The sequence below is a fragment of the Arachis hypogaea genome, chromosome 20 (genome assembly GCF_003086295.3).
Source record: "Arachis hypogaea cultivar Tifrunner chromosome 20, arahy.Tifrunner.gnm2.J5K5, whole genome shotgun sequence".
NCBI classification, from domain to species: Eukaryota; Viridiplantae; Streptophyta; class Magnoliopsida; order Fabales; family Fabaceae; genus Arachis; species Arachis hypogaea.
Genome location: NC_092055.1, coordinates 69,147,081 through 69,161,561, shown reverse-complemented (window position 1 = coordinate 69,161,561; position 14,481 = coordinate 69,147,081). Strand labels below are relative to the sequence as shown.

Sequence of the window (14,481 nt, the reverse complement as noted above, 5' to 3'; positions counted from 1 at the left end):
AAGTTGAACACCAACCTTACATTTTCTGGACTGAAATCTAAGTATTTCCCCCGAACCATTATAAGCCAATTCTTTGGATTTGGGTTCATACTTTAATCATGGTTCTTAGTGATCCATGCGTTTGCATAGAACTCTTGAACCATTAAGATTCTGACTTGTTGAATAGGATTGGATAGAACTTCCCATCCTCTTCTTCTAATCCCTTGTCGGATCTCCAGATATTCGCCCTTTTTGAGCTTAAAAGGGACCTCAGGGATCACATTTTTCTTGGCCACAACTTCATAGAAGTGGTCTTGATGGACCTTTGTGATGAATCTTTCCATCTCCCATGACTCAGAGGTGCAAGCAATTGCCTTCCTTTTCCTTTTTCTTGAGGTTTCTCTAGCCTTAGGTGCCATTAATGGTTAGGGAAAAACAAAAATCAATGCTTTTACCACACCAAACTTAAAAGGTTTGCTCGTCCTCGAGCAAAAGAAGAAAGAAAGTAGTGGAAGAAGAAGAAAATGGAGGAGATGGAGGGAGATATGTGGTTTGGCCAAGGGGTAGAATTAGTGGTTGTAATGTGTGAAAATGAAGGAGTGGTGAGGGGTTTATATAGGGGTGGGAGAAGGGTTAGGTGTCGTGTATTAGGGTTGGATTTGGGAGGGAAAGGATTTTGAATTTGGAGGTAGGTGGGGTTTTTTTTTTTTGGGAAAGAGTGGATGGATGTGATTGGTGAAGGGTATTTGGGGAAGAGATATGGAGGTGATTGTTGAAGAGTATATGGGGAAGAGTGTTATGAAAAGGTGTGAAGAAGAGAGAGAGTGAGTTGAGGATGGTGGGGATCCTTTGGGGTTCACAGATCCCGAAGGGTCAAGGACTTATCATCCCTGCTCCATTTAGGCATGTAAATTCCCTTAGAGTGCAATCCTGGCGTTTAACGCCAGACTGCTGCTTATTTCTGGCGTTAAACGCCAGCTTTTCTCCCTTTATTGGCGTTTAACGCCAAGTTGATGCTTTGTTTCTGGCGTTAAACACCAGACTGTAGATTGTTTCTGGCGTTTAATGCCAGCTTGATGCTTCTTTCTGGCGTTAAATGCTAGTTTGATGCTTCTTACTGGCGTTAAAACACCAGTAAGCTCTTCCTCCAGGGTGAGCTATTTTTAATGCTGTTTTTCATTCTATTTTTGATTTTTCAGTTGTTTTTGTGACTTCACATGATCATTAACTTACAGAAAACATAAAATAACAATAGAAAATAAATAGATATAATTAAATAACATTGGGTTGCCTCCCAATAAGCGCTTCTTTAATGTCAATATCTTGACAGTGAGCTCTCATGGAGCCTCACAGATAATCAGAGCATGGTTGGGGCCTCTCAACACCAAACTTAGAGTTTGGTTGTGGCCTCCCAACACCAAACTTAGAGTTTGAATGTGGGGGTTTTGCTTGACTCTGTATTGAGAGAAGCTTTTCATGCTTCCTCTCCATAGTTGCAGAAGAAGAACATTAGGTCTTAAATACAAGGTAGTCTACATTCAACTAAAGGACCAACTCTCCTCTATCAACATCAATCACAGCTTTTGCTGTGGCTAGGAAGGGTCTGCCAAGGATGATGGATTCATCCTCATCCTTCCAGTGTCTAGGATTATGAAATCAACAGGGATGTAAAGGCCTTCAACTTTTACTAGCACGTCCTCTACTAGTCCATAAGCCTATTTCATTGATTTGTCTGCCATCTCTAGTGAGATTCTTGCAGGTTTATCTCAAAGATTCCCAATTTCTCCATTACAGAGATGGGCATGAGGTTTATCCCTGACCCCAGGTCACATAGAGCCTTCTCAAAGATCATGGTGCCTATGGTACAAGGTATGAAGAATTTTCCGGGATCCAGTTTCTTCTGAGGTAATGTCTGCCTCATTAATGTACTCAGTTCATTGGTGAACAAGGGAGGTTCATCCTCCCAAGTCTCAGTACCAAATAACTTGGCATTCAGCTTCATGATTGCTCCTAGATATTTAGCAACTTGCTCCTCAGTGATGACTTCATCCTCTTCAGAGGAAAAATATTCATCAGAGCTCATGAATGGCAGAAGGAAGTTCAATAGAATCTCTATGGTCTTTGTATGAGCCTCAGATTCTTTTGGTTCCTCAAAGGGAAACTCCTTTCTGTCCAGAGGACATCCCATGAGGCTTTTCTCACTGGGACTCACGTCCTCCTCACTCTCTCCAGGTTCGGCCATGTTGGTCATGGTTATGGCCTTGCACTCTCTCTTGGGATTTTCTTCTGTATTGCTTGGGAGAGTACTGGGAGGAGTTTCAGTAATCTTCTTACTCAGCTGACCCACCTATGCCTCCAAATTTCTAATGGAGGACCTTGTTTTATTCATGAAACTTAGTGTGGTCTTGGATAGATCAGAGACTATGATTGCCAGGCCAGAATGGCTCTGTTCAGAATTCTCTGTCTGTTGCTGAGAAGATGATGGAAAAGGCTTGCTATTGCTAAACCTATTTCTTCCACCATTATTATTGAAGCCTTGTTGAGGCTTCTGTTGGTCCTTCCATGAGAGATTTGGATGATTTCTCCATGAAGGATTATAGGTGTTTTCATAGGGTTCTCCCACGTAATTCACCTCTGCCATTGCATGGTTCTCAGGATCATAAGCTTCTTCTTCAGAAGATACTTCCTTAGTACTGTTGGATGCTGCTTGCAATCCATTCAGACTCTGAGAAATCATATTGACTTGCTGAGTCAATATTTTGTTCTGAGCCAATATGGCATTCAGAGTATCAATCTCAAGAACTCCCTTCTTCTGAGGCGTCCAATTGTTCACATGACTCCTCTTAGAAGTATACATGAACTGGTTATTTGCAACCATTTCAATGAGTTTCTGAGCTTTTGCAGGGGTTTTCAGATGAAGAGATCCTCCTGCAGAATGGTCCAACGAAATTTTTGACAACTCAGACAGACCATCATAGAATATATATATGATGTTCCATTCTGGAAGCATGTCAGTAGGACACCTTTTGATCAATTGCTTATATCTTTTCCAAGCTTCATAGAGGGACTCACCTTCCTTCTGTCTGAAGGTTTGGATTTCCACTATAAGCTTACTCATTTTTTGAGCTGGAAAGAATTTGGCCAGGAAAGCACTGACCAGCTTTTCCCAAGAGTTCAGACTTTCCTTAGGTTGTGAATCCAACCATGTTCTAGATCTGTCTCTTACAGCAAAAGGGAAAAGCATAAGCCTGTAGACCTCGGGATCAACTCCATTGGTCTTGACAGTGTCACAGATTTGCGAGAATTCAGCTAAGAACTGATGAGGATCTTCAAATGGAAGTCCATGAAAGTTACAGTTCTGTTGCATTAGAAAAACTAATTGAGGCTTAAGCTCAAAGTTGTTTGCTCCAATGGCCGGAATTGAGATTCTTCTTCCACAGAAGTCAGAAGAGGGTGCAACAAAGTCACCAAGCATCTTCCATGCATTGTTGGCATTGTTATTGGGTTCGGCTGCCATGTCTCTTTCTTTTTCGAAGATTTCTGTCAGGTCCTCTCCAGAGGGTTGTGCTTTAGCTTCTCTTAGTTTCCTCTTAAAAGTCCTTTCAGGTTCAAAATCAGCTTCAATAAGAATGTCTTTATCCCTGTTCCTGCTCATATAAAAAAGATGATAACAGAAAAGAAGAAGAATCCTCTATGTCACAGTATAGAGATTCCTTTATGTGAGTAGAAGAAGAGAAGAATAGAAGAAGGAGAAGAGAAAAACTCGAACACAGATAAGAAGAGGGGGTTTGAATTATGAGTAGAAGAGGAGTATTAGTAGATAAATAAATAAATAGAAAGAGATGAGAGAGAGAAGAATTTGAATTTAAATTAAAATACAAAGAAAAATATGTTTGTTTTTATTTCAATTATTAGTTATAATTCAAAAATTAAAAAGAGAAATAAAATTAAATTAAAATTTAAAATAATTAGTTAATTAAAGGGATTTTGAAAAAGTGGGGAGGAGTTTTCGAAAATTAGAGAGAGAAAATTAGTTAGGTGGTTTTGAAAAAGATATTATTGAAATAGAAAACTTTTAAAATCAAACAAAAAGTCAAGTAGTTAATTGAAAAAGATTTGAAAATCAAATTTGAAAAGATAGGAAGTTAGAAAAGATTTTGAAAATTGATTTTGAGAATTTTCGAAAATAAAAAAAATGAAAAAGATTTGATTTTTGAAAAGGATTTGAAAAGATAGAATTTTTAAATTGAAAATTTGACTTGACTCATAAGAAACAACTAGATTTTTTAAAAATTTTTAACTAAGTCAATCCAAATTTTCAAAATTTATGAGAAGAATAAGGGAAAGATATTTTTTTTATTTTTGAATTTTTAATGAGAGAGAAAAACACCAAATTGAAACAAAACATAAAAATTATGAATCAAAACAACTAATGCATGCAAGAACACTTTGAATCTCAAGATGAACACCAAGAACACTTTGAAGATCAAGATGAACACCAAGACTTATTTTTGAAAATTTTTAAGAAAAGAAAAACATACAAGACATCAAACTTAAAAATTTTTATTCTATAGACACTAATAATTCAAGAATGCATATAAAAAACAAGAAAAGACACAAAACAAGAAAATGTAAAGATCAAATAAGGAAAATCATCAAGAACAACTTGAAGATTATGAAGAACAAATGCATGAGTTTTCAAAAATTAAAGGAAAATTAAAAAGCATGCAATTGACACCAAATTTAAAATTTGACACAAGACTCAAACAAGAAACACAAAATATTTTTGGTTTTTATGATTTTATTAAATTTTTTTTTGTACTTTTTCAAAAATTGTTTGGAAAAAGAAAAATAAGGATTTCAAAATTTTTAATAAGAATTCCAGGAATCATGCAATGTTAGTCTAAAGCTTCGGTCCAAATATTTTAGACATGGCTTAATAGCCAGCCAAGCTTTCAGTAAAAGCTTCGGTCCAAAACACTAGACATGGCCAATGGCTAGCCAAGCTTCAGCAGAACATTACACATAATAGGAAGATTGATAGAAATCAACAAGCTCTTGTGATGATGAGTTGAAACCTCGATCTAAAAGATTAGACATGGCTTCACAGCCAGCCAGACTTCAACAGATCATCATGAAACTCTAGAATTCATTCTTAAAAATTCTAAAGTCATAGAATAATTTATTTTTTTGAAAATTTTTTGAAAATAAAAATAATAAAAACAAAAAGCTTAAAATTAAAATAAAATTACCTAATCTGAGCAACAAGATGAACTATCAGTTGTCCAAACTCGAACAATCCACGGCAACAGCACCAAAAACTTGGTGCGTGACAGAATTGTTCGTTTCCCCAGCAACGGCGCCAAAAACTTGGCGCCGTTTTAGAGATCGCCGTTGCCGGGGAAACGAACAATTCCGTCATGCACCACATGCCACACCCATAGTAAAGCCCTAAGAATCCCCTTCTGGAATTGTACACTGGCGTGCCACGCCCATTGGCTGGCGTGCCATGTCCATAGTATTTGGTGGCGTTTGTACCAAGTGGCACACGCAGCTTCACACGCCCAGCTCTTTTTTTCTTGTTTTCTCCTTATTTTGTTGCTCTTTTCATCTAAAATTCAACACAAACTCATTTCAAAGCAATGTACCATAATATTCACCCATTTACTTCATGAAATTGCATTGATTAAATGAGATTATGCTCTTTTTATGGTCCTTTTAGATAAGAGAAAGAGGTAGATGATGCAAGTCATCACAACATGAAACTTATTTTTTGCTTGTCCCCAAGCAAATCAATGTGAGTTATTCTTTAATGGATTAAGACCTGTCCTCAAAGAAATGCATTTCTAACTAAGGATAGAGGCTAAGTATTAACTCATGCATGAATCTTATTATATCATAATGAACTCTTAGACGTTTGAGGATTCTTTTTAAGTACTTTGCTCTTGGATCCCTTTCTATTCATTGTCACCTTGAAGTAGTAAGAGTTGTTCTTATTTCTTTTGATTGTTATTTCCTTTTTACTTCTCTTTTTGTTGCTAATTGGTTGACCACGATTCTAAGTATTTTGTCTCAAGACGACCCTTTAGATTAGGCTTTCAATTATCACTCCCAAACCCATTGGTTTTAGGGTACTAGGTGTTGAAACACCCCTAAGAATCTACTTGCCCAGGTCTCTCTTCTTGACACATCTTCACCACAAGCATCTACTAGGATCTTTGGCTCTTTGAGATATTTGTTTATTTCTTTTATCCTAGTAGTTGATGCTCAGAGCCTTGGGTCTTTTACTTACTACTTCTTGGTTCTATGGATATTCAAGGATTATCCTTAGCTTCTACTTGTCATATCCTCTAAGTCCAATTGTTCATTATGACTTATTCTCTTCTAAATTCATTCAAGGTTCTATACTTAGTTCATCATCTCTTACTCTTGAATTATCCCTCTTGGTCTTGTCTCTTTACTCTTGTTTTTGCACAAACTCAACATTTTCTTTTTCAAACATAAAGGACTCATAAAAACACTTCAAAAAATCTAGCCACCCTCTAGTTTGGGGGCTCAAGTCTCTTCTCCTTAGTTGGTTGGATCTTCCATATTTGTCATTAATCTATTGCACATTGAGAACACAGATTTTATTCAAAATTTCTTCAAACCCAGGGTCTTGTTGCTTCATCCTTTCTTCAAAGCTCCGGGTGGAATTTGTGTGCTTCACCATCAGCATTCTCTCTATGTTGGAGGGGCTATAGTCAATAGTCTTCCCCCTCACATAGATTATGCAATCGAAAGGTTGTCCAGGTTGTGGCACAACATTGGTATAGAATTCCCTAACCAAGCTTTCCACCACCTTCTTTGGTAGATTGCACAAGAGCGTCCATCCTCTATTATTGATCTCTCTGTTGATCTCTATTTCTTCATTCCTTCCAAGTTGGAAGTCTACCTCTGTAATGATTTGCCTCTCACTTACCCACCCATAGAATTGGATTTGGTTGAATGATGAGAGAAACTTGTACTCGTTGAAGTTTGATGATCCAGAGGCATTTTCCCTAGTCCTTCTTTTCTTTGATGAAGAGGCTTTTGGAGGCACCCTTGAGCTGAGAAGAGAGGGTTTTTGAAAGGGTAATGAGGGGTTAAAGAAAGAAACAAAGAGAGAAAAGCAAAGGTTTGCTTCAACACCAAACTTAGGACTAGATTGTCCCAATCAAGAGAACAAGAGTGAGGAGATAAAGAAAGAAAGGAAGCAAGAATGATGAGGGGTTGTTTTGGTTGTGATGGATTAGGTTGTAGTGTAGAACAAAGTGGAAGGGGAAATGGGTTTATAGGGGTGGAAAGAGGGATCTGGAAAGTGGGAATGGTAAAAGAATTGAATTTTTTCCCACTTAGGAGTGGCGCCTAGCATGAGAAGAGGCGCCAACTCCTATCCCTTTAGCTTTCTTCAGTTGTTTGAGTTCCAAAGTGTAAGTAAACTTTGACTCCATGACTTAATGAGCTATCAATCATGTGGGCTCCACCTTTTCCTGAAAATTCAATCCGAGAAACCTATCAGTAAAAATGCTTCACATTCTCTAAATTGAAAGCAATTAATGGGTGTCTTTTGGGACACCAAACTTAATTTCTTTGCATATAGTAAATTGGTTTTATCATTGGACTTTAATGTGTACATAATGGGTAGAATAAATTTAATTCTTTCACACGCTTCCACTTCCAATCCCTACGTACACAATAAAGAGGCCATTCATGCACCCCCCCCAAATTAATAATTGCATTCAAACTTAAACCAAATTGGGTTTTCTGTGTGAATTTCCTATGGTGGTGGCCACACCAAACTTAATTTTTGGGCTTACTTCCAAGGTTAATTCAGTCAAGTTCTGTTGTAAGCCTAAATTAAGTGGGTTAGTGGCTACACCAAACTTAGCTTTTTAGCTAGTTCTTCAGCCCAAATAATCAACCTCACTAAGTATTGTACTTCCAGCAAACTAGAAACAAAATCAAGGAACTATTAACTAATTAACTAACAACCAGAGCTGAAAATCAAACTACCTAAGTGACTAACATAAACTACTTCTAGAAAGCATGAAAAATGAAAGGATATGGATGTTGGGGTGCCTTCCAACTAGCGCTTCTTTAACGTCACTAGCTTGACGTCCCTTCCTCCTTAGTTGAGGTTGTAGCTCACTCTCTGCTCATCCAATGAGTCCCCCAAATAATGCTTGAGTCTGTGGCCATTGACAGTGAAATTTCTTTGTGGCTTGTCCTCCATAAGATCTACATGACCATAGGGAGAAACCTTAAGAATTGTGAAGGGTCTAGACCATCTTGACTTGAGTTTCCCTGGGAAGAACTTGAGTCTTGAGTTGTATAGCAACACTTTTTGGCCTTCTACAAACTCCCTCTTAGCTAGCTTTTGGTCATGCCACTTCTTTGCTTTGTCCTTGTAGATCTTGGCATTTTCATAAGCTTGTGATTTGAATTCATCTAACTCATTGAGTTGCAACAATCTTCTTTCCCCAGCAGCTTGATTATCAAAGTTCAAGATCTTTAGAGCCCAAAATGCTCTATGTTCAAGCTCCACTGGTAGATGACAAGCCTTCTCAAACACTAATTGGTATGGAGACATGCCAATATGTGTCTTAATAGCTATTCTATAAGCCCATAGTGCATCATCTAGCTTCTTGGACCAATCTTTTCTTTAGTTCCCAACAGTCTTCTCAAGGATTCTCTTGAGCTCTCTATTTGAAATTTCAGCTTGACCATTAGTTTGTTGGTGGTATGGGGTTGCTACCTTGTTCTTGATACCATATTTTAGGAGGAGTGTCTCAAGTTGCTTGTTGCAAAAGTGAGTCCCCCCATCACTTATAAGAGCTCTTGGAACTCCAAACCAGCTAAATATATTTTTTCTCAAGAAATTGATCACCACTTTGTTATCATTTGTTGGGGTAGCTATAGCCTCTACCCATTTTGACACATAATCCACAGCCACTAGTATGTAATTGTTTGAGTATGAGGGTGGGAATGGTCCCACGAAATCAGTCCCCAAAACATCAAACAATTCCAACTCCATGATGAATCTTTGTGGCATTTCATTTTTCTTGGGTAGGTTTCCAGCTCTTTGACATTTATTGCACCTTGTCACAAACTCTTTTGCATCTTTGAATATTGTTGGCCAAAAGAATCCACATTGCAGCACCTTAGTTGCAGTCCTTTCTCCACTAAAGTGTCCTCCATATGTGGATCCGTGGCAATACCAAAGGACCTCTTGTCCTTCCTCATGAGAAATGCATCTTCTTAAGATCCCATCAGTACATCTTTTGAATAGATAAGGCTCATCCTAAATGTAGTGCTTAGCATTATTGATGAGCTTTCTTCTCATATGCTTGTTGATGTTGGATGGTAGTTCTCCAATAGCCTTGAAATTGGCTATATCCTCAAACCATGGGCCTTCTTGAATCATCATCAATTGTTTATTCGAAAAGCTCTCATTTACTGCAATGTTGTGTGCTTCATCTTCCTCAATTGGGATTCTAGATAAGTGGTCAGCCACTTTGTTCTCTTCTCAACTTCTATCCTTAATCTCAATGTTAAATTCTTGAAGTAGCAAGACCCATCTTATCAGTTTAGGCTTAGATTCTTGCTTGTTTAACAAGTACTTAAGAGCTGCATGGCCAGTAAACACAATGAATTTAGAACCAATAAGATATGATCTAAACTTATCAAATGCAAAGACTATGGCAAGAAGTACTTTCTCTGTAGTGGTGTGGTTCCTTTGATTTTCATTAAGAACATTGCAAGCATAATAGATAACATGTACTAGCTTATCTTTCCTCTATCCTAAGACAGCACCAACAGCAAAATCTGATGCATCACACATCAATTCAAAAGGTAAATTCCAGCTAGGTGGTGCTATAATAGGTGCAGAGGAGAGTCTGTTTTTAAGCTCATCAAAGGCTTGCATGCATTCTTTGTCAAAAATAAAAGGTACATTAGAGACAAGCAAATTACTTAAAGGTTTGGCAATCTTTGAAAAGTCTCTAATAAACCTTCTATAAAACCCAGCATGCCCCAAGAAACTTCTAATTGCTTTGACATTTCAAGGTGGGGATAATTTCTTAATTACTTCCACCTTAGCTTTGTCCACCTCTATGCCTCTTTTGGAGATTTTGTGACCAAGAACCACCCCTTCAGTGACCATAAAATGGCACGTTTTCTAGTTCAAAACTAGGTTGGTTTCTTGACATCTCCTTAGCACTAAGGCAAGGTGGTGCAAGCACTTAGAAAATGAATAACCAAATACAGAAAAGTCATCCATAAACACTTCAATAAACCTTTCAATCATGTCAGAGAATATGGAAAGCATGCACCTTTGGAATATGGCAGGTGCATTGCACAATCCAAGGGGCATTCTCCTATATGCAAAAACACCATAAGGACATGTAAAGGAAGTTTTCTCTTGGTCTTTGGGTTCTACTACAATCTGATTGTAGCCTGAGTATCCATCCAAGAAATAGTAGTATTCATGTTCGGCAAGCCTCTCTAGCATTTGATCCATGAATGGTAGAGGAAAATGGTCCTTTCTTGTGGCTTCATTGGGCACAACAGTGACTCCTCCCTTCTTTGGAACTACTTGCACTGGGCTCACCCAAGGACTGTCTGAGATTGGGTAGATTACCCTTGCTTGCCATAATTTCAGCACCTCTTTTTGCACCACTTTATTCATTGTTGGATTAAGTCTTCTTTGTGGCTGTCTTGAAGGCTTAGCACCTTTCTCAAGAAGGATTTTATGCATGCATATTGAAGGACTAATACCCTTCAGATCAGAGAGTGTCTATCCTATGGCATCCTTGTGTTATCTCAACACATTGATAAGCTCCCCTTCTTACTCTTTACTCAAGCTTGAGTTGATGATTATTGGGTATGCGTTGTTGTCACCCAAGTAGGCATACTTCAAGCTTGGAGGCAGAGTCTTCAACTCCAACCTTGGTGCCTCCACTTCCTTTTTGCTTGTCTTCTCCATCATGATTGAGTCTTGTATGATTTCTTGTGGTAATTCACCACATGATGCTTGTTGATCAAGCTCCATAATTTCTTCACATTGTTCTTCTTCTAGGACACCTTGGACTAGCTTCTCCATTGTGTCTACCATCATGCATTCACCAATGGACTCCTTTGGATAGATCATTGCCTTGAAAACATTGAATACCATCTTCTCTTCAAGCAGTCTCAAGACTAGCTCTCCCTTTTGTACATCAATTATAGCTCTAGCAGTAGCTAGGAATGGCCTTCCCAAGATAATTGATGTGTTAGCCTCTTCCTCCATATCAAACACAACAAAGTCAGCTGGGAAGATAAACTCTCCCACCTTTACCAACAAATCTTCCACCACACCATGAGGGAATTTGAATGTTCTGTCAGCTAATTGGAGTGCCATTCTTGTTAGTTTGGCCTCTTCAATTCTCATTCTTTTCATCATGGCCAAGGACATAAGGTTAATGCTAGCTACCAGATCACACAATGCCTTCTCAATGCTTATATCCCCTATGATGCAAGGAATTTGGAAGCTCCCAGGATCTTTCATCTTTTGGGGAAGCTTCCTTTGTATGATGGCATTACATTCCTCTGTGAGCACTATGGTTTCTTTCTCCCCCTAGTTTTTTTTCCTTGTCATGAGTTCCTGTAGAAACTTGGCATAGGGTAGCATTTGTTCTAATACCTCAGCAAAAGGTATATTAATTTGAAGCTTCTTAAAGATCTCCAAGAATCTAGAAAACTGGCTGTCCTTCCCATCTTTCCTCAGTCTTTGTGGGAATGGTGCTTTTGGTAGATATGGCTTCAAGATTTGCTTAGGTGGAGCTAGTGTAGACATCTCTTCTTCCTTCTTGGTTCCTGGATCAATTGCATCTTCTTCTCCCTGCAATTTGTGGTTTGAGGAAGCCTCCTCCACAACCTTCCCACTCCTTAGTGTGATGGCCTTGCATTTCCCTCTTGGGTTGGCCATGGTATCACTAGGAAATGTATGTGTGGGCATTGATATCTACTTGGATAACGTTCCTACTTGTGCTTCCAGTTTTGAGATTGCTGCCCCTTGGTTCCTCATGTTGGATTTAGCTTCTTCTTGGATTGCATCTATCTTCTTTTCAACTTGCACTTGTCTCTCTGCAACAGTGGCAATAGTCCTTGTCAATTGTGCCATAGCAGCCTCTAATCTTGCAAAATTGTTAGTGATATCACATGGTTGTAGGTTTAAGGATGATGCATCTTGAGGGTGGTTATTGTATGGTTGTTGGTTAGAATGGTAGGGTGCATTTTGTGTGCCGTGGTATGGTCTATTGTTGCTTGATTGATGGTTAGGATTGTAGTTGTTGTATTGGTTAGAGTGGTATGGTTTGTGATCTTGGCTGTGGTTCTGTTGGTTTTCCTACCCAAAATTTGGGTGGTTCTTCCAACCTGGGTTGTATGTTTTGGCATTGGGATCATATGGTAGTCTGGAAGAATTATTCACATAGTTAGCTTGCTCCCATTCACTTTCAACTTCTGGGGTATCTTCTTCTTGTGGAGTGGTATGCGAAACTATGATCATAAACAATGGCGCCAAAGGACTTGGAGCTCTTAAATGTGAATCACACTTTGTCACAATTCCGCACAACTAACCAGCAAGTGCACTGGGTCGTCCAAGTATTACCTTACGTGAGTAAAGGTTGATCCCACAGAGACTGTCGGCTTGAAGCAAGCTATGGTCACCTTGTAAATCTCAGTCAGGCGAATTCAGATGGTGATGGAGAATTGATAATTAAAAGATAAATAAAACATAAAATAAAGATAGAGATACTTATGTAATTCTTTGGTTGGAATTTCAGATAAGCGTATGAAGATGCTTTGTTCCTCCTGAACCTCTGCTTTCCTATTACCTTCTTCCAATCATTCATACTCCTTTCCATGGCAAGCTTTATGTTGGGCATCACCGTTGTCAATGGCTACTTCCCGTCTTCTCAGTGAAAATGTTCCAAATGCGCTATCACCACACGGCTAATCATCTGTCGGTTCTCGATCATGTTGGAATAGGATCCATTGATCCTTTTGCGTCTGTCACACGCCCAACAATCACGAGTTTGAAGCTCGTCACAGTCATCCCTTCCCAGATCCTACTCAGAATACCACAGACAAGGTTTAGACGTTCCGGATCTCAGGAATGGCCGCCAATAATTCTAGCCTATACCACGAAGGTTCCAATCTTAGATCAAAAACCCAAGAGATACGCATTCAAGCTATTGCTAGTAGAACAGAGGTGGTTGTAAGGCACATGTTCATAGGTGAGAATGATGATGAGTGTCACGAATTATCACATTCATCAAGTTGAAGAACGAATGAATATCTTAGAGAAGAAGTGGGCGTGAATTGAATAGAAAAATAATAGTACTTTGTATTAATTCATGAAGGACAGCAGAGCTCCACACCTTAATCTATGGTGTGTAGAAACTCCACCGTTGAAAATATAAAAGTGATAATGGTGTAAGCATGGCCGAATGGCCAGCCTCCAAGGTCTAGGGACTAAACGTCCAAAGATTCGTCCAAATACAATAGCAAAAGGTCTTATTTATAGAGAACTAGTAGCCTAGGGTTTATAGAAATAAGTAATCAATGCAGAAATCTTCTTCCAGTCCCACTTGGTGTGTGCTTGGGCTGAGCATTGAAGCTTCCATGTGTAGAAACTTTTCTTGGAGTTAAACGCCAGCTTTTGTGCCAGTTTGGGCGTTTAACTCCAGCTTTTGTGCCAGTTTTGGAGTTAAACGCCAGAATTCTTGAGCTGACTTGGAATGCCTGTTTGGGCCATCATATCTTAGGCAAAATATAGACTATTATATATTGATGGAAAGCTCAGGATGTTTACTTTTCAACGCAATTAAGAGCGCACCAATTGGGCTTCTGTAACTCCAGAAAATCCACTTTGAGTGCAGGGGGGTCAGAATCCAACAGCATCTGCAGTCCTTTTTCAGTCTCTGAATCAAATTTTTGCTCAGGTCCCTCAATTTCAGCCAGAAAATACCTGAAATCACAGAAAAACACACAAACTCAAAGTAAAGTCCAGAAGAGTGATTTTTATTTAAAAACTAATAAAAATATAATAAAAACTAATTAAAATATACTAAAAACATACTAAAACAATGCCAAAAAAGCATATAAATTATCCGCTCATCACTACACCAAACTTAAATTGTTGCTTGTCCCTAAGCAACTGAAAATCAAATAGGATAAAAAGAAGAGAATATACAATGAATTCCAAACATCTATGAAGATCAGTATTAATTAGATGAGCGGGGCTTTTAGCTTTTTGCTTCTGAATAGTTTTGGCATCTCACTTTATCCTTTGAAGTTCAGAATGATTGGCTTCAATAGGAACTCAGAATCCATATATGGTTATTGATTCTCCTAGTTAAGTATGTTGATTCTTGAACACAGCTACTTTATGAGTCTTGGCCGTGACCCTAAGCATTTTGTTTTCCAGTATTACCACCG

The 14,481-nt window shown here is 38.5% G+C and overlaps 1 protein-coding gene across 1 annotated transcript; it reads right to left on the bottom strand.

Annotated features, from left to right (window-relative positions):
• Positions 1-10,846: 10,846 nt before the first annotated feature.
• On the bottom strand, positions 10,847-11,545 carry LOC112785925 (uncharacterized). The gene has a single exon (XM_025829349.1). The coding sequence runs from the start codon at positions 11,543-11,545 to the stop codon at positions 10,847-10,849; it is 699 nt and encodes a 232-aa protein (XP_025685134.1).
• Positions 11,546-14,481: the final 2,936 nt, after the last annotated feature.

Bases quoted from the DNA above. Each gene is read 5' to 3' on its own strand.
- LOC112785925 (XM_025829349.1), bottom strand. From the start codon at position 11,545: ATGAAAGATCCTGGGAGCTTCCAAATTCCTTGCATCATAGGGGATATA.